Source organism: Zingiber officinale, chromosome 9A (genome assembly GCF_018446385.1).
Source record: "Zingiber officinale cultivar Zhangliang chromosome 9A, Zo_v1.1, whole genome shotgun sequence".
Lineage (NCBI taxonomy): Eukaryota > Viridiplantae > Streptophyta > Magnoliopsida > Zingiberales > Zingiberaceae > Zingiber > Zingiber officinale.
In genome coordinates, this window is record NC_056002.1 from 123,670,124 (window position 1) to 123,697,177 (window position 27,054).

Genomic DNA, 27,054 nt, shown 5'->3' on the forward strand with positions numbered 1-27,054 from the left:
CTATTATTGTAAAAATTAATAATCAACTATTACATATTATAACAACTACCTATCAATTTCTACACCGTTAATTATAATTAGATAATATCTATTTAAAATACAGTGAATATCATAGAGTCCTTTTTATTTGTTTAGTTCATTATCAACGGTTATATATTATAGTAACTACATACTAATTGGTACAACTTAAATTTTAAAATCTGATTCAAGAATATTTAAGATAATTTACAAGGTAGCTACTCCAGTTTAAATATTAAAATACAGTAAATTTTAAAATCTGATTCAAGAATATTTAAGATAGTTTACAAGGTAGCTACTCTAATTTAAATATTAAAATATAGTTCAAAGAGTATTTCATATAGTTTATTTTACTTTAACTGAAAAAAGGAACACCGAATAGACGCCATTTAAGTTTTTACCCAAAATGTTTTTAGAAAGTACTTGGCTAAACTGAAAGAGACACTGAAACGGGAAACTTTAGTGGGGGCAAAATGAGAATTTTGCTTTTATCCGTTTGAATAATTTCAAATCTCGTGTGCTTGCTCGAGACTGCCCTGACCGCGATTTGCATTCGTCGCTGAACCGCTGCAGACTGCGGGGCAGATCAACAGCAGCGGAAGCATTCGTATTTCGTGCTGCCTGCCCGCTGCCCGTCTCCAACTTCCACCCCCCACGTTTTTCCTGCACGGCCCATTCCCACGGCCTTTGCACCGTTTTCTTCCTCCTTTTCTTCTCTACTCCGAGGTCATCGCCATGGAGTGATGGAGTTCTCTCTCTTCCTCTAGTGCTTCTTCGGCGATCATTGCATCATCAGCTGCTACTGCCATGGCGAGTGTGGCGGCTCTGGTGTTCGTGCTCCTTTCCTTTGCCGGCGGCGTTGTTTTGGCCAACCAGACTTACATCGTTTACATGGACTCGGCACTCCGGCCGGCTGTCCACCCAACCCACGGCGCCTGGTACGCGGCCCACCTCCAGTCCCTTGACATCGACCCCGACCGCCACCTCCTCTACGCCTACTCTGACGTTCTCCACGGCTTCGCCGCCTCACTCCTCCCCCACCACCTCCCCCTCCTCGTCTCCTCCCCCGCCGTTCTCCATTTCCATCCCGACCCTGTTCTTCATCTCCACACCACCCGATCCCCCCAGTTCCTCGGCCTCGCCTCCGACACTGCTTCCGTGCTGCCCCGCCCCATCGACGCCGTCGAAGCAGCCTCTCGGGATGTTTTCATCGCTGTGCTGGATACTGGTGTCTGGCCGGAGGCTCCTAGCTTCTCCGTCCCCGCGGGCTTCCCTGAGGTCCCATCCCGGTGGCGCGGTGTCTGTGAGGCTGGGGTTGATTTCTCCTCCTCGCTATGTAACCGCAAGCTTGTTGGCGCCCGGAGCTTTGCTCGGGGGTTCCATGCCGCTGCAGCGGCTGCCGGGGACGGCAATGTCAAGGGGAAGCCTAAGGAGTACCAGTCGCCTCGGGATCGGGACGGACATGGAACACATACGGCGTCGACGGCTGCTGGATCCGCGGTGGCGAACGCCAGCCTCCTTGGGTACGCCGCCGGGACCGCCCGGGGTATGGCGATCGCTGCTCGGGTCGCTGCCTACAAGGTCTGTTGGGCTTCCGGATGCTTCGGGTCCGACATCCTTGCGGGGATCGAGGCCGCTATCGTCGACGGCGCCGACGTGCTCTCTCTATCCCTCGGCGGTGGATCCGCCCCTTATTTCCACGACACGATCGCCATCGGCGCCTTCGCTGCCGCGGATCGCGGCATCTTCGTGGCTTGCTCGGCCGGAAACAGTGGCCCCGGCCCCGCAACCCTAGCGAACGGCGCCCCTTGGATCGCCACCATCGGTGCCGGAACCCTCGACCGCGACTTCCCGGCTTACGCCCGTCTCGGTAATGGCGCGGAGTACACCGGAGTCTCGCTCTATAGCGGCAAAGGCACGGGGAAGAAGCTGATCCCGCTAGTGTACGGCGCCGGGAGCACCAACGCGAGCAAGCTGTGCCTCGCGGGGACACTGGCCCCCGCGCGCGTGCGCGGGAAACTAGTGCTCTGTGATCGCGGGGTGAGCGCCCGCGTGGAGAAGGGGGCGGTGGTGAAGGCCGCCGGAGGAGCCGGGATGATTCTAGCCAACACGGCGGCCAACGGGGAGGAGCTGGTCGCCGACAGCCACCTGCTACCGGCGGTGGCCGTGGGGAAGAAAGAAGGCGACTTGATAAGGCAGTACATCACCACCGACTCGAAGCCGAGGGGAGTGCTGGCCTTCGGTGGAACAGTGCTGGGCGTGCGACCATCGCCGGTGGTGGCAGCCTTCAGCTCCAGGGGGCCGAATCCGGTGTCACCGGAGATACTAAAGCCGGACTTCATCGGGCCAGGAGTGAACATCTTGGCAGGATGGTCTGGCGCAGTCGGGCCAACGGGGCTGCTCAAGGATGGCCGGAGAACTCAGTTCAATATAATGTCCGGTACGTGCTCGATTTGAGACTGTTTGCCACAATTCCACGAGCTCACCAATGCTCTCGCTCGATACAGGAACATCAATGTCGTGCCCACACATCAGCGGAGTCGCCGCGCTGCTGAAAGGTGCACACCCAGACTGGAGCCCGGCCGCCATCAAGTCTGCCCTGATGACGACTGCATACTTCCTCGACAACACCAAGTCTCCCATTCGCGACGCCGCCAGCGGCACATTCGCCACGCCATTTGCTTTCGGCGCCGGCCATGTCGATCCACAGAAAGCCCTCTCCCCGGGCCTCATCTACGACATCGCGACCGATGACTACGTTTCTTCTTTCCTTTGCTCATTGAACTACACCGTTCCGCACATCAAGGCCATCGCAAAGCGAAACGTCACTTGCCCGCGGAGGCTTTCGAACCCGGGCAACCTAAACTACCCTTCGTTCTCGGTTGTGTTCGAGAGGAATTCGAGGGTTGTGAAATACAGGAGGCAGGTAACGAACGTCGGCCCTGCGCCGGCCGTTTACCAAGTGAAAGTGACCGGACCCGACGATGTGGCTGCCACAGTTAGGCCAACACAGCTCGTGTTCAAACGTGTCAATCAGAAGCTCAAGTACAGTGTGACATTTGTATCGAAGGAAAGGGGGAAATCTGCCGGCGAGGCGTTTGGCCGGATCACCTGGGCTAGCAAGCAGCACAAAGTGCGAAGTCCTGTAGCATATACATGGAAGTTGTGAGAATTGATTGATCTACACTACTAAATTGTGGTCTTTTCTTTCGTGTTTCAAATCTACCTAAGGCTGTTCAGGACCAAAGAGTTTTTCGCAGAGAGCTGTTGATTTTCATATGGTTTACTTGTTAGATTAATCTGAATTGTAGCTTGTTTTGCTTGACGGCCCAACGTATTGTAGAGCTTTGGAGACTTCCTCATCTTAACCTTCTAGCGAGCTTATACTTAATAAAAGGTTGTTTGTCGCTAGCTTCAATGTCGTTAGAGATCAACCTTCTTTTTTTTTTTCTATTGTCTACTTCCTACCTACGATACCTGCCTTAGTTAACCCCTAAATTAGAAACCTGTGGATCGTTCCACTGCCAATGCACATTTTCTCGTGTTCATATTAAGTTCCATATTTTGAGTTATAGCACTCAATATCATATTTTAAGCAGTGTACCATATGAGAACACACATTTTTCAAAATTCTTTTTTTCTTTTCTTTTTCCTAGTGCGTGTAGTTATTGATTTCTAGAATTCCAATCTGCCTACGATGAGACAATATAATAATTTCCAATCTTTGTAAAGGAGTATTTAAAAAAAAAATACAAGTAAATGCAAATGTGAACAATTTTCTTTTGAAAAAAGTGGAACCTTCATATTTCCTTGTAATTCTATACAAAGCCTAGAAAATTGAGCCCCAAAGATCACTTCCCTAGTCTGATTTTGTTTCTCATCATCATCTCATCTAATTTGGAGGTAAGATCTCCTGGACCACTTTTTATGGTCCAAGAGATGTGTCATTCGTATTTGTGACCGGATCGTGGTCATGATCTGACTATAAATGGTTGTGATCTCTTCCTAGGTTCATCGTCCCCCCAAGTTATAGTTTTTGTTCGGAACGAGCGACCGGAGGCCGCCCGAAGGATACCCTCGCTCGACGCCAAGTAACCTGGCCATTTATTCACCACCAGAGGCCTCCGGGCAGCATCCGCCGTCCGCTCAGAACAAAAACTATAACCTAGTGGAGACGGTGAACCCAAGAAGGGATCGCAACAATTTGCGGCCGGATCACGATCACGATCCGGCCACAAATACGAATAGTACATCCTTGGACAAAAAAAAAATGGTCCAAAAGATCTGTACTCGTTGATAGCGTGGAGAAGCCCCTAGATAGACAGATCAAATCTTCTGTCCCGAAACTCTCCCTGTCCCTCTGTCCCACGCAGAAAACGACAAACCGACTCGTGAGAAACACGTGACGAAGGCGGAAACCAAAAGAGCGAATCACCTGTTGCCTTCGCGACGCAGCCCTCTCTCGTTGCCCTAGCCCTCTCTTCTGTCCCGACAACCAGACGAACAAGTGGAGGTTTTTGTTGCCGTCGAAGGCCCGCCGGAGCCCTTTGTCGACCACTTGGCGTGCACGAAACGAGTCGGTTTGTTCCCCTCTCTCTCTCTCTCTCTCATCGCCACTTTTTTATTCACTGCTTCCTCCGTGCCCTAAACACCAAGGCGGAAAGGGGCAGCGAGACGGTACCCTACGTTGCGTTCTCTCCGGCGTTGAAGACTCCACGTTTTCTCCGCCCGCCGCCTGTCAGCTCGTGCTTAAGGCGGTACGTATTTGTTTTCTTCGGTGTCTTCTCTGTCGCTGGTTCCGCTCTCTCGATGTCTCCGCCCGCTTCGCCCTTGCAATATTCTACTTATTCTTACAGATCAGGGCGAATTTTGACTGGGAACGATGGTAGGAGGAAAGGATTCAATTGCGGTTAAGGATTCAATTGAGATTTTTTAGCAAATTTTAGGTGGAGAAATGTGCATTTTTTTTTTTTATAACCTTCTTTTCGTTAATAAAATTCCTAATATCAATTTGCATTCGTTCAAAAAAAAAAAAAAAGGAAAAAAAAATTGTCTTTTGACATATTAACCTTACATGGAGCTATCATAGTGTTATGTTTTTTTTTTGTTTATCTTATGATGATCTTTGTGAATTTGTTAGGGTTGCATGCTCCTTTTATTTGGCATATATATTTTTTCCTGGGGTTGCTCTGTATTGGTGGTAGGAATGTTATTGCTATGAGGAAATGTTGTAGTTAAATAAGAAAAAGAATTCTAACTTTAACATTATACCTAGAGCAACATAAAATCCTAAATTAAAATGCACCTGTGACTAGAGATATTAGTTATATGTGTTTTAGGATTAATTTCACATCCAGTACCAGTTTTCTTGTGCCAATTTGCACTTGTGCCAATTTCTACCAATATGAATTGTGATTTATTCCATTCAACCAATTATATAATTATATTTTAGCTTCAAATGTAGAACATGTTGATGCATAAAGATAAATTTGAAAAAACTACAACATAAAGAAAAAATCTTCCTTTTAGATTCATTTTGTAAACATTTTACTAAGAAAACACTAGGAGTCGAAAGGGATATAATTTGTCTAGCATGTTTACCATAATGAGGTACATCATTATAAGTTGCACATAAATGATATGATACTTTTTCCTTTACTTTGAAGATTTAATTTGTCTCATTTCGGACTCTGTAGGGGTTATCTTAATTATCTCTAATTTTGTTGAATTTTATTTTTTAGGTTGTTGTTGAATGGCATCATCAAGTAACAACAGTATCGACCATGCCAAATTTGAAAATTTACAACGCAGGTACTGCGGACTAAGATCATTGGTGCTAGTATCTAGATCAATCAACAACCCAAGAAGACTATATTATGGATGTAAGCAACATGGATGATTAAAATGGGTGAGGTCTGATACTAAACTAAATGAAGACACCAGTGATATACATTCAAGGATGTTGGCAAGAGTGGAGCCGAGGGTAGGAAGAGAATACATTGCTTATCGTGGACACAATATGAGAAATTGGAATGTACCGTTTATCGTCTGGATATTAGTGATAGTGGACTTATTTCTTTTGGCTGTATATTTGTTTTGTTTGTTAGTTGGTCTAGTTTAGTAGTAATGTGATAAAGAAATTAATTATGGATGATGTTGACAAGTGTTGTTAGTTGGTCTAGTTTAGTTATGCATTCTTCAGTTAACTTCGTATGTCAACAAAAGATGTTATGATATTATCTTTGCTTATCCATGTCTAAGTCATCTTTAGCACGCATTGCCATCTTTAGCACGCATTGCCATCTTTGCTTAATTGTTACCATAGTTATTTTTTTTATATTACAAGAACAAGAAGCAAAATTGTAAGATGATAGTTACCATGGATATGGATGTACATACTATTGCAAATTTGATCAACAACATAGCCAACTTCGCTTCTTTTGTGCGATTTAAAATCTTTTGCTTGCAGCATGTGAAACCAGGTATTGAATTGCTACAAATTCTACAAAGTGACTAAGTTCATATAGATTTCAAACAAATTATGAGTTATTCGTGATATCATACACTAATTGAAGGGTTATCTAGACTATAGACTAATGGTTTTGAACTATTGTTGAATCGATACAGAAGCAAATTGGTAAGTCACATAAACAACACCAATCCAAAGTCTTGATTGCAATTTGATACAGAAGCAAATCACAGTGCATTTCTCTTAAACAACTGAAACCCCACAATGTGACAAAACATCTTTGAAATTCCAGAAAAAAGTGTCCCTTTCTTCTCCGGAGCTTTCTCATTAAATAGAATTGATTTACAATTTATTTTTAGTAACAAAGTAAATATAGCTACCATATTAATTACTGATAATCTAATTTAAGTATGTACTAATTACAAATAATCTACTCTAGGTAATAATATATACACAGCTAATTAGCACAATTATGGCAAAGTAAATTCCATATTTGATAGGCCATAATATCTGCCATTGATATCCCCCCTCAAATTGATGCTGGATGATCAACAAGCATCAATTTGTCAATAAGAAAGTGATGACAATGTCGGGAGAGAGCTTTAGTAAACACATCAGCAATTTGGAATTCAGTGGTTATATGTGGAAGAGTGATGACACAAGCATCATATGCCTCATAATAGAATGACAATCTACTTCTATGTGTTTGGTGCGTTCGTGAAATACTGGATTAGCAACAATTTGAATAGCACTAGTATTATCTACATGAAGTAGAGTAGGTTCAAGTTAGGAAAACCCAAGTTCACCCAACAGTCCCCGAAGCCAAACTATTTCAGAACAAGCAGAGGACATAGCGCGATACTCTGATTCTGTGGAAGACTTAGACACCCGATCTTGCTTCTTACTTTTCCACGCAATAAGAGAGGTACCCAAAAACATGCACCAACCTGTAACTGAGCGTCGAGTATCAGAACAACCAGCTCAATCAGCATCACTATATGCAACCAAACGAATAGGAGAGCCCGCAGAGAAGAAAAGTCCCCGGGAAGAAGTGCCATGCAAATAGCAAATAATGCGTCGAACTACAGCCAAATGAAGATGTGTAGGTGCTTGTAGAAATTGACTAACTTGTTGAACAGAAAAGGCAATATCAGGCCGGGTAATAGTCAGATAGTTCAAGCTCCCCACTAGTTGTCTATATAAAGATGGATCTGGGAGAAAATCACCCTCATCACGACGATATTTAACGTTCACCTCTAAAGGATGATCAACAGAACGACCATCCTGTAGACCAGCCAAAACCACTATCCCCTGAAGATATTTATGTTGGTGTAAGAAAATTCCAGCTGGAGTAGAGTGTACTTCAAGCCCCAAAAAATAGTGTAAAGATCCCAAGTCTTTCATATGGAAAGACCCCTGAAGATGCTCTTGAAGCTGAGAAATTAAGACAGAGTCGGACCCTGTAATAACAATATCATCAACATATACCAGGAGCAAGACGATTCCTTTTGCAGTTTTGCACAAGAATAAAGAAGAATCATACTGACTTTGGACAAAAGAGAAGTTAATAAGCGTAGAGCGGAACTTGTCAAACCAAGCACGTGGAGCCTGCTTTAAACCATAGAGTGAACGTTTTAGTTTGCAAACATCAGAAGAGGGTGTAGAAAATAATCCTGATGGTGGAGTCATATAAATTTCTTCCTTAAGATCTCCATGCAAAAAGGCATTTTTCACATCCATTTGTCGTAATGACCATCCCTTGGAAGCAGCAATAGCAAGGATAAGTCGCACTGTCGTCATCTTAGCTACAGGAACAAATGTCTCCTCATAATCCACTCCATACTCTTGGCGATTACCAAGTGCCACCAGCCTTGCTTTATATCTATCAATTGAGCCATCAGATCGTAGCTTAATAGAATATACCCATTTACAACCAATGGGCTTAACACCACTAGGGCAAGGAACAATATCCCAAGTGTGATTCTCTTGAAGAGCCTGAAGTTCATCCTGCATATCTTTAACCCAACATGTCTGCTTAGTCGCATGCGAATAAGAGGTAGGAACTGTAGTATCAGCTAAAGTGGCAGAAAAACCATATTTATCAGGAGGATGACGAGTGCGAGAGGATTTTCGAAAAACCATTGAATTAGGATCGGGAAGAGTTTGTGATGGTGAGGTTTTTCGTTGTTGATATATAACGCCAGGTATAAAACGATCAGTTGATGGAGAGGTATCTTCAAAATGAGGAAGAAGAATACTTCCAGAAGGAGAAACATGTTGCGGAAAATAATACTCATGCTCAAAGAAAATCACATTTCGGGAAATACGCAAACGATTAGCAATCGCATCATAACATAGAAAACCTTTTTGAACATTGTTGTAACCCATAAAAGCACACCGTACAGATTGAGCTGTAAGCTTGTGACGCTCATGAGACGGCAAGTGTACAAAACAAACACACTCAAATGTGTGCAACATGTAATAATCAGGATGCATACCGAAAAGACGATAGTAAGGAGAATCAAAATTTAGTTGTTGAGAGGCCAACCGATTAATCAAATACACAGCAGTAGACAAGGCTTCCACCCAAAATGTAGGCAGAACTGAGGACTCTAGGAGGAGTGTGCGTACCATATCCAATAAGTGACGATGTTTTCGTTCAGCCACCCCATTTTGCTGGGGAGTATAAGGACATGACCGTTGTGATAAAATACCTTTGTTTTGCAAAAGGGCTTGAAATTCATGTGACAGATATTCACCACCATTATCAGACCGTAAAATCTTAATGCACGTAGAGAATTGTGTCTCAATAAAAGCCAAAAATTTTTGAAAAACAGTGAACACATCAGCTTTACTACGTAGAAAATATATCCACGTGAATCGACTATAGTCATCAATAAACGTCACAAAATATCTATATTGTGCATGGGAAGTAACTGGAGTAATGCCCCAAACATCACTATGTATTATCTCAAAGCATGTTTTAGCATGACCACCATGAGTAGGAAAAGGTAGAACTTTACTTTTCCCATGTTTACAAGTAGTACAGGCAATAGGTAATAGATATTTAAAAGACTGAATGTTGTCACCAAGAAAGTCATTCTTCATTAAATTAGATAAAATCACATTATTCGGATGACCCAATCGTTTATGCCAAATATCAGCCTTATTTGCAGTAACAATAGAAGAGAAGGACAAATTTCTAGGAACAGAAAACTGCAACGGAAATAATCTTCCCACTTTAGGCCCCTTCGCGATCACCTGACCCGACACCTGATCCTGTACAATACAACCATCACGAGAGAAATGTACATCACAGTGATTATCAACCATCTAACCAACAGAAATTAGATTTGTAGACAACCCAGGAGAGATAAATACATGACTAAAAGAAGACCCTATATCACCAATGGCTGTAATTGGAAGATTACTGCCATTAGCGATCTGAATATTTTGTGAGCCATTATACTGTCGTACATTATGCAACAGATCAGGTGACCCAGTCATATGATTGGACGCCCCAGAATCAGCAATCCATGAAGAAGAAATATTCATACCTTGGCCCTGAAGAGTAAGAGTAGAAAAAGCTGTGAGAATCATCTGTTGGACCATCTCTGGCGTAAGAACAGATTGATTGGTGTCAGTGACTGTAGATGTAGGACCAATAACATTCAGATTTGGAATAGTAGCTTGAAAAGCTTGGGTTCGTCGATTTTTTGGATGTGTAGGACACTCCTTAATAATGTGCCCATGTTGCTTACAATAGTTGCAGAATTTCTTACTGTAGTTGCGAGCAATATGCCCAAACTCCTTACAACTATAGCACTGCAGTTGATCCTTACCACGGTTCCTCCCTTGAGCAGCATAAGTAACATTGATAACTGTAGATTTTTCTAGTGATGCACCTAGAACAACTTGGGTAGCCAATCTTTGTTCTTCACGCAACAATTCTCCAAGACATATATCCAAAGAAGGAACTGGATTTCTATTTAGCAATTCAGCCCGAGCAACATCAAAATCTGATCTCAATTTCATTAAAAATTGATCGCGTTTACTAACTTCATGAATTGCCTGAATACTAGCTAAGGCCTCCTTTGGTACTTTTGAATATATAATATTAGAATATTCACCCCAAAGATTAAGAAATCCAGAATAATATTGTTCAATAGAAAGATCACCTTAACTGAGATTACCAATCTCAAGCTCTAGTTGGAATCGCCTTGCAGTATTATCTTGATGATATATTCGTTTCAGGTAATCCCACATCTCCTTAGCCGTATTAAAAGGACGTAAATTGTTCACCATATGAGCTTCGATGGATCCGAGAAGCCAAGAGATAATTCAGGCATCCTTTGTCTCCCATTGACCAAGGTCCTTAGCGTTTTCAGGAGCCATTAAAGACCCATCAATGTGACCCCAAAGCTCCTTTCCTTTCAGAAACATCCGGAACTGAAATTCCTATGTTGCATAATTCTTTCCGGTAAATTTGATTGCCAAAGTCTCCGTAGGTATTCTTCCAGAAAAATTCTCATTAGCCATCCGAAAAACAAGTCAATCCAGAAAAACAGAAATCTTAATCCAAACTCTCAATCACAAGTCAATCAACCGAGAGAAAAAAAAATTGTTGATTGGAAATCAACCCAAAAGAAACAAACCAGAGAGCTTTAAGGGCAGAAGAAATTTCAGCCTTCCGTTGGCTCTGATACCATGACAAAACAGTTTTGAAATTCCAGAAAAAAGTGTCCCTTTCTTCTCCGGAGCTTTCTCATTAAATAGAATTGTTTTACAATTTATCTTTAGTAACAAAGTAAATATAGCTACCATATTAATTACTGATAATCTAATTTAAGTATGTACTAATTACAAATAATCTACTCTAGGTAATAATATATACACAGCTAATTAGCACAATTATGGCAAAGTAAATTCCATATTTGATAGGCCATAATATCTGCCATTGATACAATGCCCCCTCGAGTAGCATTTACAATTACAGATATTGCTATAGTTACCATACAATTACAGATACAAAGAAATGCCCCCTCGAGTAGCATTTACAATTACAGATATTGCTATAGTTACCATACAATTACAGATATAAAGAAATGCCCCCTCGAGTAGCATTTAAAGTGGCTACAAATTCTAGCTGATAATAACGCCACAAAAGCATAATTGACGTAAGAGCAACCCTCCTCCGACCTGCGATGCACTTTTTGTTGACGTGCATTCCTTTACCCGTGAGCCATGTGGAATAGGCGGAGAGCCATCTGCAGTATTCGGTACAAAGACCTCCCAAACGCCATATTCATCCTGAGCATAATTGTTCAGTAAAATTCAGCAGAAGAAATAATGATGAGGTTCACATATATGAAGAAAATTGATAATTGTGTACTACTGCTCTGCATAAATGTCCAACAAAACCAGATTATATAGACTATACATACACTTGTGAGAGGTAATTAGTTAAATAATCAAAAGCATGGGAAAGAGTTTTATACTTGGAACTTCCTACAGAATGGGACACTAACAAGACTATCCCAACTACCTATTGCTGGTTTTACTGAGGTTTAGTTAGTTTCAGTATTTTGATAACATATATGCAAAAGTTCACATACTAGAATACATTATGCTGTCAATGATTTAAAAATCATGCAACAGTTCAATCTGTGCATTATCACTTGTGATGAAAAAATCATAAGAAAAGATGCATGGTGCCAAAACATAAGTTTTGGGACATTCAAAGAAAGAACTATATAAAATATTAAAAAAAACAAAGAAAAAATCCAAGAAAGAGGACTTCACCTTGGTCATGACATTCGCATGGGGGTTCCAATTGTTGAAGTCTCCTATGAGTGTTGCCCACTGAAATCAAAACCAAGTATTTACTTCTCTAAGAGAATAAGCTACAAAGAAGTAAAGAAAATACAGACTCCATCCATCACTCTGAATTAGTATCACTTCAATATATCCAAATCCTTATTTAGCAGATATGTTCAGCAAGCAATATATTAGGACACAACAACCAAACAACACACCAAGATGTCTTACAAGTGTTTAAAAGGAAAAAAGGTAACATAAATAACTGAGGGATGGTAATCATTTCTCACATGCAAATCCAAGATCACATATCACATGATAAATCTCAAGTTGCACATTTGATAAATTCAATTTTAACATACAATTCATGTTGTTCAAATCTAGCAACACAAAGTCATAAATCTACACAGGTCATTAATCTCAAGTTGCACTTAAAAATGGTTCTCTTCAACATGATATTCACTATTGGCTTGGTAAAGACACTAGCCAGGTTAGTTGGAAGCCACTGTAGCCATGTTATTCAGTTATTTGTTTGAGGAACAGATTGGCAATGATTGTTCAAAAAATTCATCTATTATTTTTATAAATAGGATGAAGCTGGGACTGCTGCAATCAAAACAATTGAGCTTGATGCATCTCTTGGAGGACAGGTCAATTGTTTAACAAAAATATCATTGAATCCAAGAAGAAAAATACATTTCTAATTCCAGTCTACTTCTTACCATCGTTCCCGATCATTTGTCTGAAAATAACCAATATCAGAGTGAACCTGAGATAGTTGTGTTGACAAAAGTGGTTGAAATTGAGTTCCAGTTATACTCAAACCTTCAACACTAGGCATGCTGGATATACTTTCATAATGCTCTTCTATAGCCTGGTATACAAAAAAAATAGAATGATTTAATTCTATATATTTTCTCAAATAAAATTACAACAAATAAACAACACTTTAATAAGAAAGGGGGTAAAACCTTAACATTTGTTGAAGTTTGGTTATTTTTCCTCGCCGCTTTTCTTTTCTTTGAAATCTTATCTAAGCCACTTTTCAATCTCTTACCTGAAACCACTTTCTTCTTTGTTTTAATTCCTTTGACTCCAAGAGAAGTTCCTTCGCCAATTTCAAACTCTCTTTCAATAGAGTGTTGGACAGTTGGTTCATTAACTTGTAACCTCTCATCCACCATCTGAAACATACTCAACAAATCATCTTTAACAACCTTGTAAGTGTCTTCCCTCTCTGCTACCTTGGTAACCAGTTGAACATACAATCCACTCAATTCTTTATATCGCATACTGTTGCAAGTTTTTGGATCCAAACTACCTTTGTTTGCAACAAGTTCAATAACTCCAAAGTATCCATCTTTTGCTTTTCGTGTCCACCTTTTCAATATATACTCACTTGGGATTTTCATGATATTTTTCATCGTAAATACTTTCAAAATATGAGAACACAAAATCCCAGCAAAATCATATTTTCTACAGCTACACTCAATATTTTGACCCCATGAATAAAGTGTAACTATATGATGGTAACTCTTTTTGTGAGAGGTAACTTTGTATTTTGTATGTGATCCAACATCCTCATAAATTTGTATAATAGAATCATGAGATTTATACCACTCTTGTTCAAAACATTTGTATGCCTCAGGAGTATAAATAGAACATGCATGCTTTAAAATTTCAATTGGATACAATAGACATGGAACACTTGTATTTGATCTAAAATTAGCTTTTAACTCCTCATATCGACGATCATCAAGCAGTCTTTTGAAGTGATTGAAAAAGTCTAAAAACTTATGTTGATAAGTGACGTATCTTTTAAAAATACTATTCATGCTCTCACTTCTTTGGGTTGTAGTCATATCTGCACAAAACATATGTCGTCCATATACTAAAGCCCATTTTTCTTTTATGCAAAACATACGCCTCAACCAATCATTATCTTCAAGTGCATACTTAGTCAACATCATGTTCCAAGCTGAAATAAAATCTTCTTGTTCATCAAAATCATATATACACGAGGCAAAATCTTTAGTGAACTCTTTGAACTCAGAAAAAACTTCACTCAAATGTATTGCCGTATTTTGATAAATGTGTCAAATACACAAACGATGATGTGTTTCAGGTCATCTAGAAGTCAAAGCCTTTGCCATTGCTGCATCTTGATCTGTAAAAATAGTTATTGGTTTTTTTTCACACATAGCTTTAGTAAATGTATCAAACAACCACTCGAATGTCAAAGATGTTTCATCATATAATAAAGCTGCACAAAAAATTATGGATTGCTTATGATGATTAACACCCACAAACAACGCAATTGGACGACCTTCATTGTTCTTCCTGTAGGTTGTGTCAAAGCAAACAACATCTCCAAAATTGCCATAATCAGCTCTCATCTTAGCATCACACCAAAAAATATTAGTTATCAAATCATCTTCATCAACTTGAATAGCATAAAAAAAATTAGGATCATCAAACTGCATTTTCTGCAAATATTCCAATACACCTCCTGTATCACCAACTCTGATATTTCTTGTTCTTTTGGATCGCAAGTAGTTGTTGTAATCTTGAGGAATAAAACCTAAATTATCCCTCCCACCTACTTGTTTCATCATAAGATCATGAGATGCTTTTGGGGGGATTCCCACATCACTTGCCATCTCAATCTGTATTGCCGCAGAAGATGATATATTCCTATGACTTCTGTAGAGGTGAGTTTTGTTTGGGCTTGAAAGATAATGGTTATGCTCTTTAACAAATTGCTCCACACTCAAGTTGCCATTTTTTCGACAACTAATCTTCATTTTAGCCTCACAACCAAACCTTGTTTCAGGACGATGAGATTTCACATAAACATCTCGTTTGTCTTTTCCCCTTTTTCCTTGTGCACAACAAAAAAAAAATCCTGTCAACTAATTTACCCGATTTATCATTGTGACTTTTACTCCTTATGCCAAATCCAACTTGTTTAGCATATTTCAAATAAAATTCATAGGCGTCCTCTTCTGTCTTAAATTCCATACCGATTTTTGGCATCAATTCTTCTATGATAGATGAGTCTGTACCCTCATCAATAACATCAAACTCATTATCCCGACAGTCATCACTTGCATCAAAATTCAACCTACGACAACTCGTAGATTCAACCAACGACAATTCTATGATAATTACCTTGAGCCTGAACAAAAAAAAAACAATTAAGAAATGTATATATTTTCTACACATATCACAATGCGAATTCTACAATGTGATGACAAAATACTTATAGATAATTGGTTGCACAGATCTACAATGGAATAAATCACACTTCATATTGGCATAAATTGACACAAGTGTAAATTGGTAAGAGATTGAAAATTGGTTCTCTACAATGGAATAAATCACACTTCAGTCCAATATGTTGCTTTCTAGTGCATTTTAATTTAGGATTTTATGTTGCTCTTCCCGTCAATTGGACTGGTGGAACACTAGAGAAGAACAAAGACTTGACGTTTAGTGATACAAAACAAACTGAAGCAAAATTTTTCAAGACCACGGCACATACCTGGTGGAATCACACAGCACAAATTCAACAGCACAGATTCCACCAGAAGCAGAAAAAAAAAACACATAATAAAATGCACTAAAAAAAGAAGCCATTTTTTGAAAAAAGAAGCCATTTTTTCTAGAACCCTATACCTGAAAGGCAGAGACGAAGCAGGATGTTCGTCAAGCAACGACGGAGACGAAGCAGGATGTTTGTCAAGCAACGACGGAGACGAAGCAGGATCTCCCGTCAAAGGTGGGAAGGGGTTCGCGTCGAAGGTGGGAAGGAGACGCCTGTTGCCTTCGACAGTTGGAGGGACAGAGGTCTTTCGCACCTACTGGCCTTCGTCGGGACAGAAGCCTCGCCTGTTGTCGTCCACAATTGGAGGGACAGGAGGGACTGAGGGATTTCACACCGGCTCGCCTTCGTCGGAACCTTCTTCCTCTCCTGTTGCCGTCGACAGCTGGAGGGACAGAAGCTGGAGAAGGGTTAGGGTAAAGACAAAAGCTGCGTCGAAAGAGTTTCTCGCAGCTAAACTGTTCGGCGATTTTGACTTTCTGGTTGTCGGGACAAAAGAGAGGGCTAGGGCAACGAGAGAGGGATGCGTCGCGAAGGCAACAGGCGATTCGCTCTTTTGGTTTCCGCCTTCTTCACGTGTTTCTCACGAGTCGGTTTGTCGTTTTCTGCATGGGACAAAGAGACAGGGGGAGTTTCGGGACAGAAGATTTGATCTGCTAGACAGGAGCTTATGAGATCAATTCCCAATAAGGATATTTGCCTACCAAAATTAATTCCAAAAAGTTCAATTGCCATTATTGGACCACTGGGTACTTTCCAAATTTATCCAAATTATCAATATGAAATTATCATAGGACTGGACCAATAAAAAAAAACAAAACAAAAAAATCTTATAATAGTGTGGAGAAGAGCCTCCGCATTTGTTGATAAGCATACGATTACATTATGGACTGACAACAGACCAATTACAATTTAATGTTACAAAGCTATCAAAAAAAAAAGTAAGCCGAACAAAGGCCTACTTTTATTCTCTTTGCGCATGCAAAAACAACTTTGATACATGATAAAATGAACAAATTAATACGTGAACAAAGCTGGATATTACAATAGAGTTGCTCCTTTGGAACAACAAAAATATAGGCAAGGTTTAATTGAATTTTTTTTTCTCCCTTCAATTAAACCACGTTCCAGAAGCATAATAAGGGAGCTCGTTTGCGTCGTTTTGGAAGAAAGCGATGCAAGCAATGTACAGCATCTGCACATGCAATGCAAAGAGAGTGAATTCCACATTAACAACAAGGGTAATCTGGTGCACGAAGCTTCCGCTATGCGGGGCCCTCGGAAAGAATCCATTGTACGCAGCCTTACACTGCTTTTTTTACAAGAGGCTGTTTCCAGGATTCGAACACGTGACCTTTTGGTCACAAAACAACAACTTTACCGTTGCGCCAAGGCTCCCCTTCGAATTCCACATTAACAATCAAATAAAATGTTCAGAAGACGTATAGCCATATAACTCGAATAATATCCTATATAAAATATAACAAAACAGCAGACTTTGTTAAATGTAAGATGTAACTACATAGAAGCAAACAGTTGGGCTAAGTGTTGAGCATACAACGTGTTTGGATCTAGTTGTATCACACGAGTGTTCCTAAAAGGTTTTATAAATGATCCATGTTTCAGTGGCAACTCAAATTGGGTGCCTGACATGAGTGAAGAGGTGCAGATGAAGAATCCAATTATAAGAAGTGGTGAAATATGATAGATACCCTAGCAAAATACATTAGTATGTGGAGCTATAATTGCTATGCTGTTGAAACTTGAAACTGCTTGTAAGTCATAATTTACACTTTTGTTTATCATTAATAGTCGAGGGACAAAGGAGTAACAGACAAGAACTACGTGTAAAATGATAGCTATGCATCTTATGTTACCATGGATGAGAAAAATTATCAAATTAGTTGTTTGTGTATAGAAATTACCACTAATTGTTGGACCAGCACCAAGCGTACAACCCAAGGAGCTATATCTTAAACAACCTTTCACAGTTTTTGAGTCTTTAGCAGATTTAGTAGATGAAGGGAGACTTCAGATTAAGCTAAGACTGCCACTCCAAATACTCCACCTCGATCTGTTCAAACCTATATTTAACTTAACTCAGGCATGTGGACCGAACTATGTTCAATTCGGACAATACAAACCAATTCATTAATTTCATGTGACTTTGCATCCAACTCAGGCAAACTCAAGCGAAACTTCAACTACTTTCGGCCTAACAAGATCCTCATTTGGCAAAGTGAATTAGACTCCAAATTGCATATCAGACTTGCAGCCAATTCAGGTGAGCTCAAACAACCCTAAGCTATTTTAACCAAATTCGACCTTACTTGTACTCATCTAACTACGTTCTCCATTAGGTCTGAGCTAAATCAATCAAATTGGACGGCTTGTATGTTGTGAATACCATAACACAGACACTCAAAAAGTATATTGGCCAGATTTCTTTCTGCAATCTAGATCCACCAAAAATTTCTTGATTTCAGTTTAAGACACATAGGGAAGCGTAAAATCATGGGCAAGTCAACTATTCATACATTGGAAGCAAATTCAGTGGAGAAAATACAAAACCTTGATTGTTCTAGAGTAATCCAAACCTTTTGAAAGGCTTGAAATCTAATCAGTTAGAATGAAGCATCTATTGGTAAAACTCAAACAATCATGCATTACATTTGATTCTATGCAGAGTAAATAGAAGAAAACAAAACATAAAAATAAATCATGTTTATGAATAACTACAATGATGTCAAAGAATACCTTCTCATCTTCAAATATATCTGAACTATGTACATGGGGGTAGAACTTCCCTGCAAAAATTAATACTATAAGCATTCATAAAAGGCACACGAGAAAGAAAAATTATTAGAATAAAATACCAGAATGCTTGCACAAGACAAGCAGGGCCAAGATCATCAAAATATGGTACTCTCCATTGTTAACTCCTCCTCAACATACCATGAAAATATTCTATCTAAAGACAAGACTTCCATTTTGCTGCAGCCTCAAATTCTCAATTAATTGATGATAAAAAGATTTCAAATCCTTCACATCATTGGTCTGCAGGAAAGCATATACCAATTAAAAGAAAATACTTGAAAATGTTGCTATATAAATACAATCTACTTTTACAGCAAAATGAAACTAGTTAGATGAATCATCAAATACCAAAAGCTGAGACTTAATCAAGAAAACACATGCCTATCCAATTCTATAAACATTGATGCTTTCCAAATCTCTGTTACGTTTGGAACTCCAGTTATATTAACAAATTTACAGTATCCCATACACCATGCATACAGCAACAAGAAGTTCATTGAGAGTTTCAACACACAGAAACATTAATATTAATCAGATAATAGAACCAAGTATTGAAATAGTTATCATACCTGCAACTTTTCATAATATTGTTCTGCTAGTTCATGTGGGCAATGAACTCCTTGTAGTCCACTAGACACAAAATGAATAGCAAAATCCCTACCCAACTTCTCATACATTACTTTCTGGGCCAGCACGATTTCTCCAAAAAGGATAAACTGTTGCCAGGTATGTTGGAAAATAGTTTAGAAGGTAATTACTACCATATATGCCCAAGTTTATGTATGGACATATAACATTAAAAATCACATTTTAAGGATGAATATAAATTTAGAGGAAAAGGCAAAAGGTAACTCTTACAAAAAGCAATTATCAGGATACAGAATGGTACAAATATAGTTGTTATACCAGAAAGGTCACAAGAGGCAACAATATCTAACCCATGTCAATACTAATACAAAATAATTGACTGGCATCAATAAGCACAATGAAGTATGAATCCACATAAAAGTATGAAACAGAAATCGACTTATTGTACTTTCTTATTCAGAGTAATTGGAAAAAGTGGCATTCGTAACAGCTCTCTAATAAATCAATGAATACCACAAAAATCTAAAAAATTGTGAGAATAATATTAGATTTGCAATCAGAGCAATAAATGATTCCCCTATTAGCATCCGGTGGTGGAATTATGTTAAATAAAGACAGAACAAGTTGCAAACAATCATCAAACCCTAATAGAACATAAAAGTTTATTGCATGTCTAGCTACAAGTTAAGAACCATACCGTGTTTGCATCATGGAAATTGAATGAATTGTCAAGGACACTGTACAGACAACAATTGGTAGAAAAATTTTCAATTATAAAGCTGCGGAATCCAGGAACCTAAAAGAAAGCAACAAAATGATCAACAATGATTAAGACAGAATGTAGGTAGATGTGCTAAGAAACATAGTAAGTGACGTACAACATCGCCGCCATTATAATTGGTGCACCAGTCTTTTATGAGCTTCACAAAAATTTGCACGCACATCTACCAAACAATAACAATGACATACATGCATGAGGAGAGTTTTAGTACGGAGTTGATCACACACTAACATTATATGAAACAACACAGCAAAAAAAAGTAAAACTTCCACTCACCTTCCTGAGAAGTATATCTTTGTGACTACAAGCAGTTATCAAAAGTAGTTGTATTATTACATCCAAGCATCCCCTACAACTTGGTGCAATGAAAACTGAGGAAAGATTGTGGTTTGCCATCACATGAAGGAAGGTAAATAATGTTCTCTGCAGATCTTGAAGTTCTCGCACTTCCTTATAAGTCAAGTAGACAAGGAATCATGTAAACAAACAGTACTGATGGTGATAATTATAAAGTTTAACCGAAGTTAAAATATGATCAAATTTTCAAAATAGTTTCAATCCAAAAAAAATATCAGGAACATAAGATTCCAGTTACTTAGGAAGACATTCTTTTTATTGTATATGTGGAGATATTATCATGATAACTCCATTGGAATTGCACCATTTAAAGATTATCTCCATCAATATTTTCATACTAAAGATTTGGGTGAACCTTCCTTGATATAGAAGCTGTTCACTGAAAGGTAGATATTTACATTTTCGTAGTACAAGAACATACTCAATGTACTTGCAGAGGTTGAAATGTTGGGGAATAAATAGATAGATGCTCCTATAGATCTTAATATCCAAATAGTATTAGGACCAAAAGAATTTATATATCTCCACAATAGTATAATATTATCCACTTTGGACCCTCATGGATTTATTTTTAGGCTCTACCCAAAAGGCATCATACCAATCGAAATATCTTTCATCTTTTAAACCCATGACTTTGATTGTATTCCCAACAATCCTCCCCTCAAAGGAAGGACCGCCATTACTCTGATGGTTTAGGTTTCTCCTCAAGTATCTGATCACTCTTGACCTGCTCTGGCCTCCCCACAAGTATCCGATCATTCTTGACTTGTTCTGGGCCTCCTTTCAAGCATCCAATAATTCTTGACCTACTCTAGGTCTCCCCCAACTTCGTTCAAGGCCACCTCATATGGCATCCGATCTGGACCATGACTATGATATCACTTGTTAAGACCAAAAAAATTCACATATCTTCACAATGATATAATATTGTTCACTTTGGACCTAAGCCCTCATGGATTTGTTTTTGGGCTCTACCCAAAATGCCTCATAGCAATAGAGATATCTATAACACCTCAAAATACTCCAGATCAAGGTTATCTCGAGATCATGGAATATTGATGGAATCAGCTAGGTTCTACAATATATTTGAACCAACTTGCATGTTATAAGCTAATGTGAACTATGTAGTTGTGAGGGTGTACTTGTAATATTCTCAATCCAGCAGAAGGGAGCTACTTAGGGTAAGGTCAAATATGAAACACCAACTACCTAATCATCCCTTGTTAGAGATTTCTATGTATATTCTTGAGTGGGATTTCTAAAGACAACTTTGAGTGCGACATTTGAAATTCATATTGGATTTAATGCAAGGTTCAACTTTTCAACAAAAAGCACCACACTATAATACATACAACAATTTTACTAAACAAAATATATCAATTGCCATCAATCTCAACCAACATTATGCAGAATAGACTATTAAAAAAGGTCAAACTTCAATACCTCTGTAATGCATCCAGGTGCCGCTGAAAATGCATCCTTTCGAAGTATTTCTATCAGCCTACTTGCAATAGCAGGAAATATATCTTCTAGTATGGACTCTAAAGAAGTGGAGAATTTGCTAATTAGTTGATTGGCCAGTACAAGAAACTCAACCATGTCTTCTGGCTGCAAAAGCACCAGTTAAAGAGATTATATTTACTGAAACTTTTAAATATATGAATATCTTCCTGCTAAATGATATGAACAATCAAACACCAAAGCTACCACAAGCTGTCCCTCAACTATCAAACTAGAAGTTGGGTAGATGAACCTGACACCCTTATTGATTTCTACATAAAAGAAAATTCATTAATAATAACTAGATCAAGCTGCGGTAGCACATGTAAAAGAATAGAGCCAGTTTGTTATCAATAAAATGTACATTTCAGTCCTATTTAGTTCGTAGGATTAGGAAAAGCTCAAGTCTTCAAATTTAGAAAATTTAGACGAAGGTCTAGTTCGAAATTAACTGATGGTGACAATTAATGTTAATGGTTGTAATAATTTATTATACTAACATAAACATTAAATATTACAGAACATTATCATTAATTTTTTCTACTGTAATAATATCAATTGATATGCAGAAATTCGATTTTATTTATTAATTTATTTTAAATTATGCTCTTTTCCAGTATACTGATTTGCATCATTTATGTTGTGTTATAATTTCCAAATATTGATGATGACATAAATCAGAATATATAAATTCCACAGTGCCATAGTTTGTGTTGTTAGTGCTAGAATTTTGTTAATAGCTCAAAAAATAGAACAGGAAAGTATGGTGAAATTTTAGAGGTGAGAAAATATAGAAATAGATTGATCCATGAAGAGTTATATTTTCTTAATATTTATGAAAAAATGTTTACATCTTAGAATCCAATGTGATGATGATGGACACAACAACTTAGAGCAATTAGATAAAGTGAATAACCCAAGAAAAATCATCCAATGATGTAGCATATACTTGGAAACACAAGAGAATTAAATTTGCAGAAGGCAGAGAGGTCAAGGCACCTCACTCTTCACAAGAAGGTGCTTTAGAAGCGCAGGAAGGAATGGAAGAATAGATGCTCCTAATATTTCAACCATGCGATGAAAGAATGATGTAATCTGCAACCACCCCAATTGTTACTTATTGAAGGATGAAAAGGGCACTGCAAAAGTTTCATAAGTAACCTTATTTCGCATAGCTCTAATATCTGGACATGAGAGAAGGATTTCCAGGATAACGCTCAATGTCTGCAAAACGGAAGAGAAAAAAACTCTCAGATATATACCAATAAGGTCATGATTAAAATCAATCATCTTTCTTCAATTACATAAAACCAAATGTAGTTAAAAGAGTATGTATGCCTCAGGCATTTACTAGCCTTTTTAAACATAATTCCAATGGATGGGCAGCTACTCATGACAAGTCGCTCATTTAAACCCTGTTCACAAGGAATACAAACAAAGATAGAGATTTAGATTTATTCATATAAATCTACATAAAATACAAGCAATATAACCTTATAGTCTAAGAAATTTGAAGGAATTTCTGCTGAATATATAATAAGTTCACAAGAAGGTAAATAAAATATGCAGGAACATCAAACCTTTAGTTAATTCAATTTGTCAAATTATATAATCCTTTTCCTTACCAATGGTATCATTTCCAACACCAAACTTAATTGCTTGAACTGTCAAACATTATCTATAATATTGTTTGCATTTGATTAAGGACACAACAGTTAAAACAGTAATATTAAATACTATATTCAAGGATATTTTGGTATTGCTAACATTAACTTTCATATGTCTGTTTTTAGTGATAATAAACTAAATCCTTAAATTCTAATCCTTGTATCAGAAATCAAAATTAAAAATTCCGAATTATTCAAACTAACCCTCACTAAGTACACAAAATCAAATTATTCTGCAAAAGATCAACGAATTATAACAACTTACAAATTCAAACTGTTTTTTTTTTCATTTCTAAAATCAAAGCACCAAAGGAGAAAAAAGTTCTTGAATTTTTTTGTTTTCCTTTGAAGAGAATCTCAATAATTTCTGAAATTGTTGAGGGCAGCATTCTGAAATTTTGATATGTTAAGAAACAAATCATTAACCAGAAGATACTGTGATATGTAGACTATACATAAATTTTTAATAGGAAAAAAACCTTTTCTAGACATCTGATTAACAAGTGTTCACTTTTCGCAAATTATAAGGAACAATCAACTTCCATAATTATTAGCAAAACAGGAAGAATATTTTCATTCTTAATATTAGCAGTGCTATAAAGCACAAAATTTGGGAAAAAAAAAAAGAGTTCTAAGTGCTCACAGAAAAATATATATCAACAATTTACAATGTGAAAGACCACACCTTGCTTAAAGCATTCAAAGCCATAATAATTTGCTGAATGGTTGAGACTTTTGCTGAAGATTCTTCCAAGCCATGTTCTTTGGCATCTGAAAGAAGCCCCTTGAGCTGGATAAGAAAAACATTAGTCAACTTTTGGTTATTCACTAGATGGTGTCAAGTAATTATGAAAATCAACCAGAAAATGGCCAAGAAAAAAAAGGAATTTCTCAGGTTCCATTTTAACCTTCTGATAAAGAGAGTCAAGAAGTGCTGTCAAAAACTCAGATTGCTTTTCTGGGGAAACATCTTCCATGCCAATCAATAATCCAATTGCCTATAAACCCAGAAAAGAAACAGGCAAAGAAATGAGAAGTTATATCAACAAAATGAGATTATAAAGAGATGTTTCGACACTGAGACCTCAAATGTTTGGCTACCATCTTCAGAACCTGGAAACTTGAGATCTTTTGTAGTCCAATCTGAATTTGTGAACTGAGCCACAATATCATGTAATCCCTGCTTTGTAATAGAATAAACATGTGAAACGTCATCAATTAAAAAAATCCATAAACAAGAGAAACAAATCAAACAATACCATCACAAAAGAGGGTGCATACTTGCAAAATCAAGTCCAGATAAGGAACAAGCCTAGCTTTCAGTAATTTGACAGTTCTCATGAAAAGATAACTTGCTCGTCTACTGACATTGAGATTTGGATGGCGTATACCTCTTTCGTCCAAGAAGACAGCCAGCACATGAGATATATATTGAGGATTATGTTGCACAAACTTCATAAATCTTGAGACAGTCTCAAGGTAAATCAGTGCAACAAGTCGATGATTATGGCAAGGAAATCGTGCTGAAAGGAGCATCTGCACCAACTCACCCAACAAACCACTGCCAGTTTTCATTGCTTCTTCTCTTACTGTCTCACCCAACCGGTAGAACAAAGTGAGCAAGGCTTCCACGTCCTCCACACTACTACTTTCAGAAGAAGACAAGGCTGTAATTACTAAATTTCGAACAAAAAGCTGGGTAACACTGGGTGTAATACGGCAAATGCTACTAAAGAGTGTTAGTAGCTCCTTTCGATGATCTGCCATCTGATCCTCCTCGTCTTTACCAATTTTATCCGGGATATCAAGATTGTTTCTGTATATAGGATCATAGAGTATTTGCACTCTAATAGCTTCAAGTATCTGCCTAAGATACATTGCATGTTTTTCAGAGGGGAACTTCATGGTGATCACATAATCTGACAGAAAATCAACAACATTACTCGATTCCATTTCCTCACTTTCTTGCATCACGTACAAAACAGAAGGCAAAGCCTCCTCGAGAAGATTGAGAGGTGAATACCCATCTACGTCTGCAGAGCCCAACTTCTTGTAGCATTCTAGTGCCTCTGCGGCATAACCAGTGACCAAAGCTGGAACCTTCTGGACTAAATCAGGGTTAGCAAAAACCTTACTTAATGGTAGACTGGAGAGAAGCGTCATTTTCTGGCGATGATCCATTCTCTTAAGAATGATTGCGAGAATGCAACTACCAGAAGCAGCCCTGAGTTGATCAGTTGAGCCAGGGGCGAGAATGAGGCCGAAGAATAGGGGGACGAACGCATCATTGGCGACCAGACCAATGTCGATCCATGTGATGTAACGCCGCATGGTGTCTAGCGCGAAGGCGGCAAGGGAAGGGTCCGAGGAATGGTAGAGTGACAGAACGTCGAACCAGTGGCGGGCAATCTGGGGGACGCATTGTTGGCGCATGGTGTCCTTAACCTGGGCGGCAGCGGCGGCCTCCTCAGGGGAGCGGGGATAGTCAAGACTAAGAAGGTCCTCATCGAGGGCAGCAAGAAAGCGAGCAAACATGTCGATGGCAGCGGGATCAGCAGCGGGAAGGCAGGGGAGTACGCAGAGGAAGGGGTCTGGCAAGGAGGACGCAGGGTACTCGAGGCGGATAAGGGCGGCGAGGGCCTGGGCGAGCTTATTCCTGAGAAAATGAGGGGAGGCGGCGGGTAGGGGGTGATCAGAGGCGAGGGAGAGGAGGGCGGGGCGGAGGAGGGAAAGGTCAGCGGGGGGAATGGAGGCGTGCCGTAGGAGGATGACATCGTGGAGGGCCTGAAGGCACCAGAACTGGACGAGAACCAGCGGGGAACGCTGGAGGCGGTCGAGGCAGAGGTGGATGAGTGCCGAAGGGTCGGCCTTTAGGCGATCACAGAAGGTCATCGCCTGAGCGCGGAGCGCAGAATCCGCAGCACTAGGCTCATAACAGAGGTGTATCGCCTTCTCAAGGTCGTCCATCGGCGCCCTCTTCGCTTGCGCTCCGCCGGCAAACCCTAGCGATGGATCGGCTCGATGAGAGGTTATTTACCGGGAAAGAGGAATAGGGAGGGATCAATCGGCTTCCGGCGGCTTGTTACGAAGGCTCAAAGTGCTGTGATTTTGTGGATTTTAGAGAGAGAGAGTAATCAGCGGCGGCGGCGGCGGCAACGAGTATGAAAACGACGGTGGCAGCGGACGGAAGAAGAGAGCAGAGGGTTTTAAGAAGACATGCGAGGGTATATATAGAAGTGAAAACGACGGAGGCTTCTGAAACTCGAAAGGGAGAGTCAGAGGGATGAAAACGGCAGAGCGTGAGGGCTAAAGATGGGAATTCGATCGGGTCGGTTTCTGGTGACGGAACGTGGTGCCTGTCTGCGGCCGCGGTAGTTAGGGTGTTTACGAATTGGGCCTTCAGTTTGTCGGCCTTTATATAAAAATACGTCGCATC

General features: G+C 39.3%; 2 protein-coding genes and 1 long non-coding RNA gene across 3 annotated transcripts; 1 reads left to right on the top strand and 2 right to left on the bottom strand.

The window, feature by feature from the left end:
• The first annotated feature begins 533 nt into the window (after nucleotides 1–533).
• LOC122021013 (subtilisin-like protease SBT1.8) lies at nucleotides 534–3,429 on the top strand. The gene is made up of 2 exons (XM_042579080.1): nucleotides 534–2,458; nucleotides 2,526–3,429. The coding sequence occupies exons 1-2, from the start codon at nucleotides 826–828 to the stop codon at nucleotides 3,185–3,187; spliced, it is 2,295 nt and encodes a 764-aa protein (XP_042435014.1). The 5' UTR covers nucleotides 534–825; the 3' UTR covers nucleotides 3,188–3,429.
• Nucleotides 3,430–11,585: 8,156 nt separating this feature from the next.
• LOC122018617 lies at nucleotides 11,586–13,169 on the bottom strand. The gene is made up of 3 exons (XR_006121840.1): nucleotides 13,027–13,169; nucleotides 12,290–12,349; nucleotides 11,586–11,797 (listed from the first exon to the last, which is right to left on the bottom strand). It is a non-coding gene; the product is annotated as an uncharacterized LOC122018617 (long non-coding RNA).
• A 3,549-nt stretch (nucleotides 13,170–16,718) lies between these two features.
• Nucleotides 16,719–26,843, bottom strand: LOC122021274 (exportin-T-like). The gene is made up of 15 exons (XM_042579375.1): nucleotides 24,900–26,843; nucleotides 24,703–24,798; nucleotides 24,527–24,616; nucleotides 24,304–24,408; nucleotides 23,307–23,366; nucleotides 23,113–23,175; nucleotides 22,951–23,046; nucleotides 21,895–22,059; nucleotides 20,371–20,544; nucleotides 20,192–20,257; nucleotides 20,011–20,109; nucleotides 19,295–19,441; nucleotides 18,785–18,965; nucleotides 18,666–18,715; nucleotides 16,719–17,103 (listed from the first exon to the last, which is right to left on the bottom strand). Exons 1-13 carry the CDS (start codon nucleotides 26,583–26,585, stop codon nucleotides 18,876–18,878), a joined length of 2,937 nt encoding a protein of 978 aa, XP_042435309.1. The 5' UTR covers nucleotides 26,586–26,843; the 3' UTR covers nucleotides 16,719–17,103; nucleotides 18,666–18,715; nucleotides 18,785–18,875.
• Nucleotides 26,844–27,054: the final 211 nt, after the last annotated feature.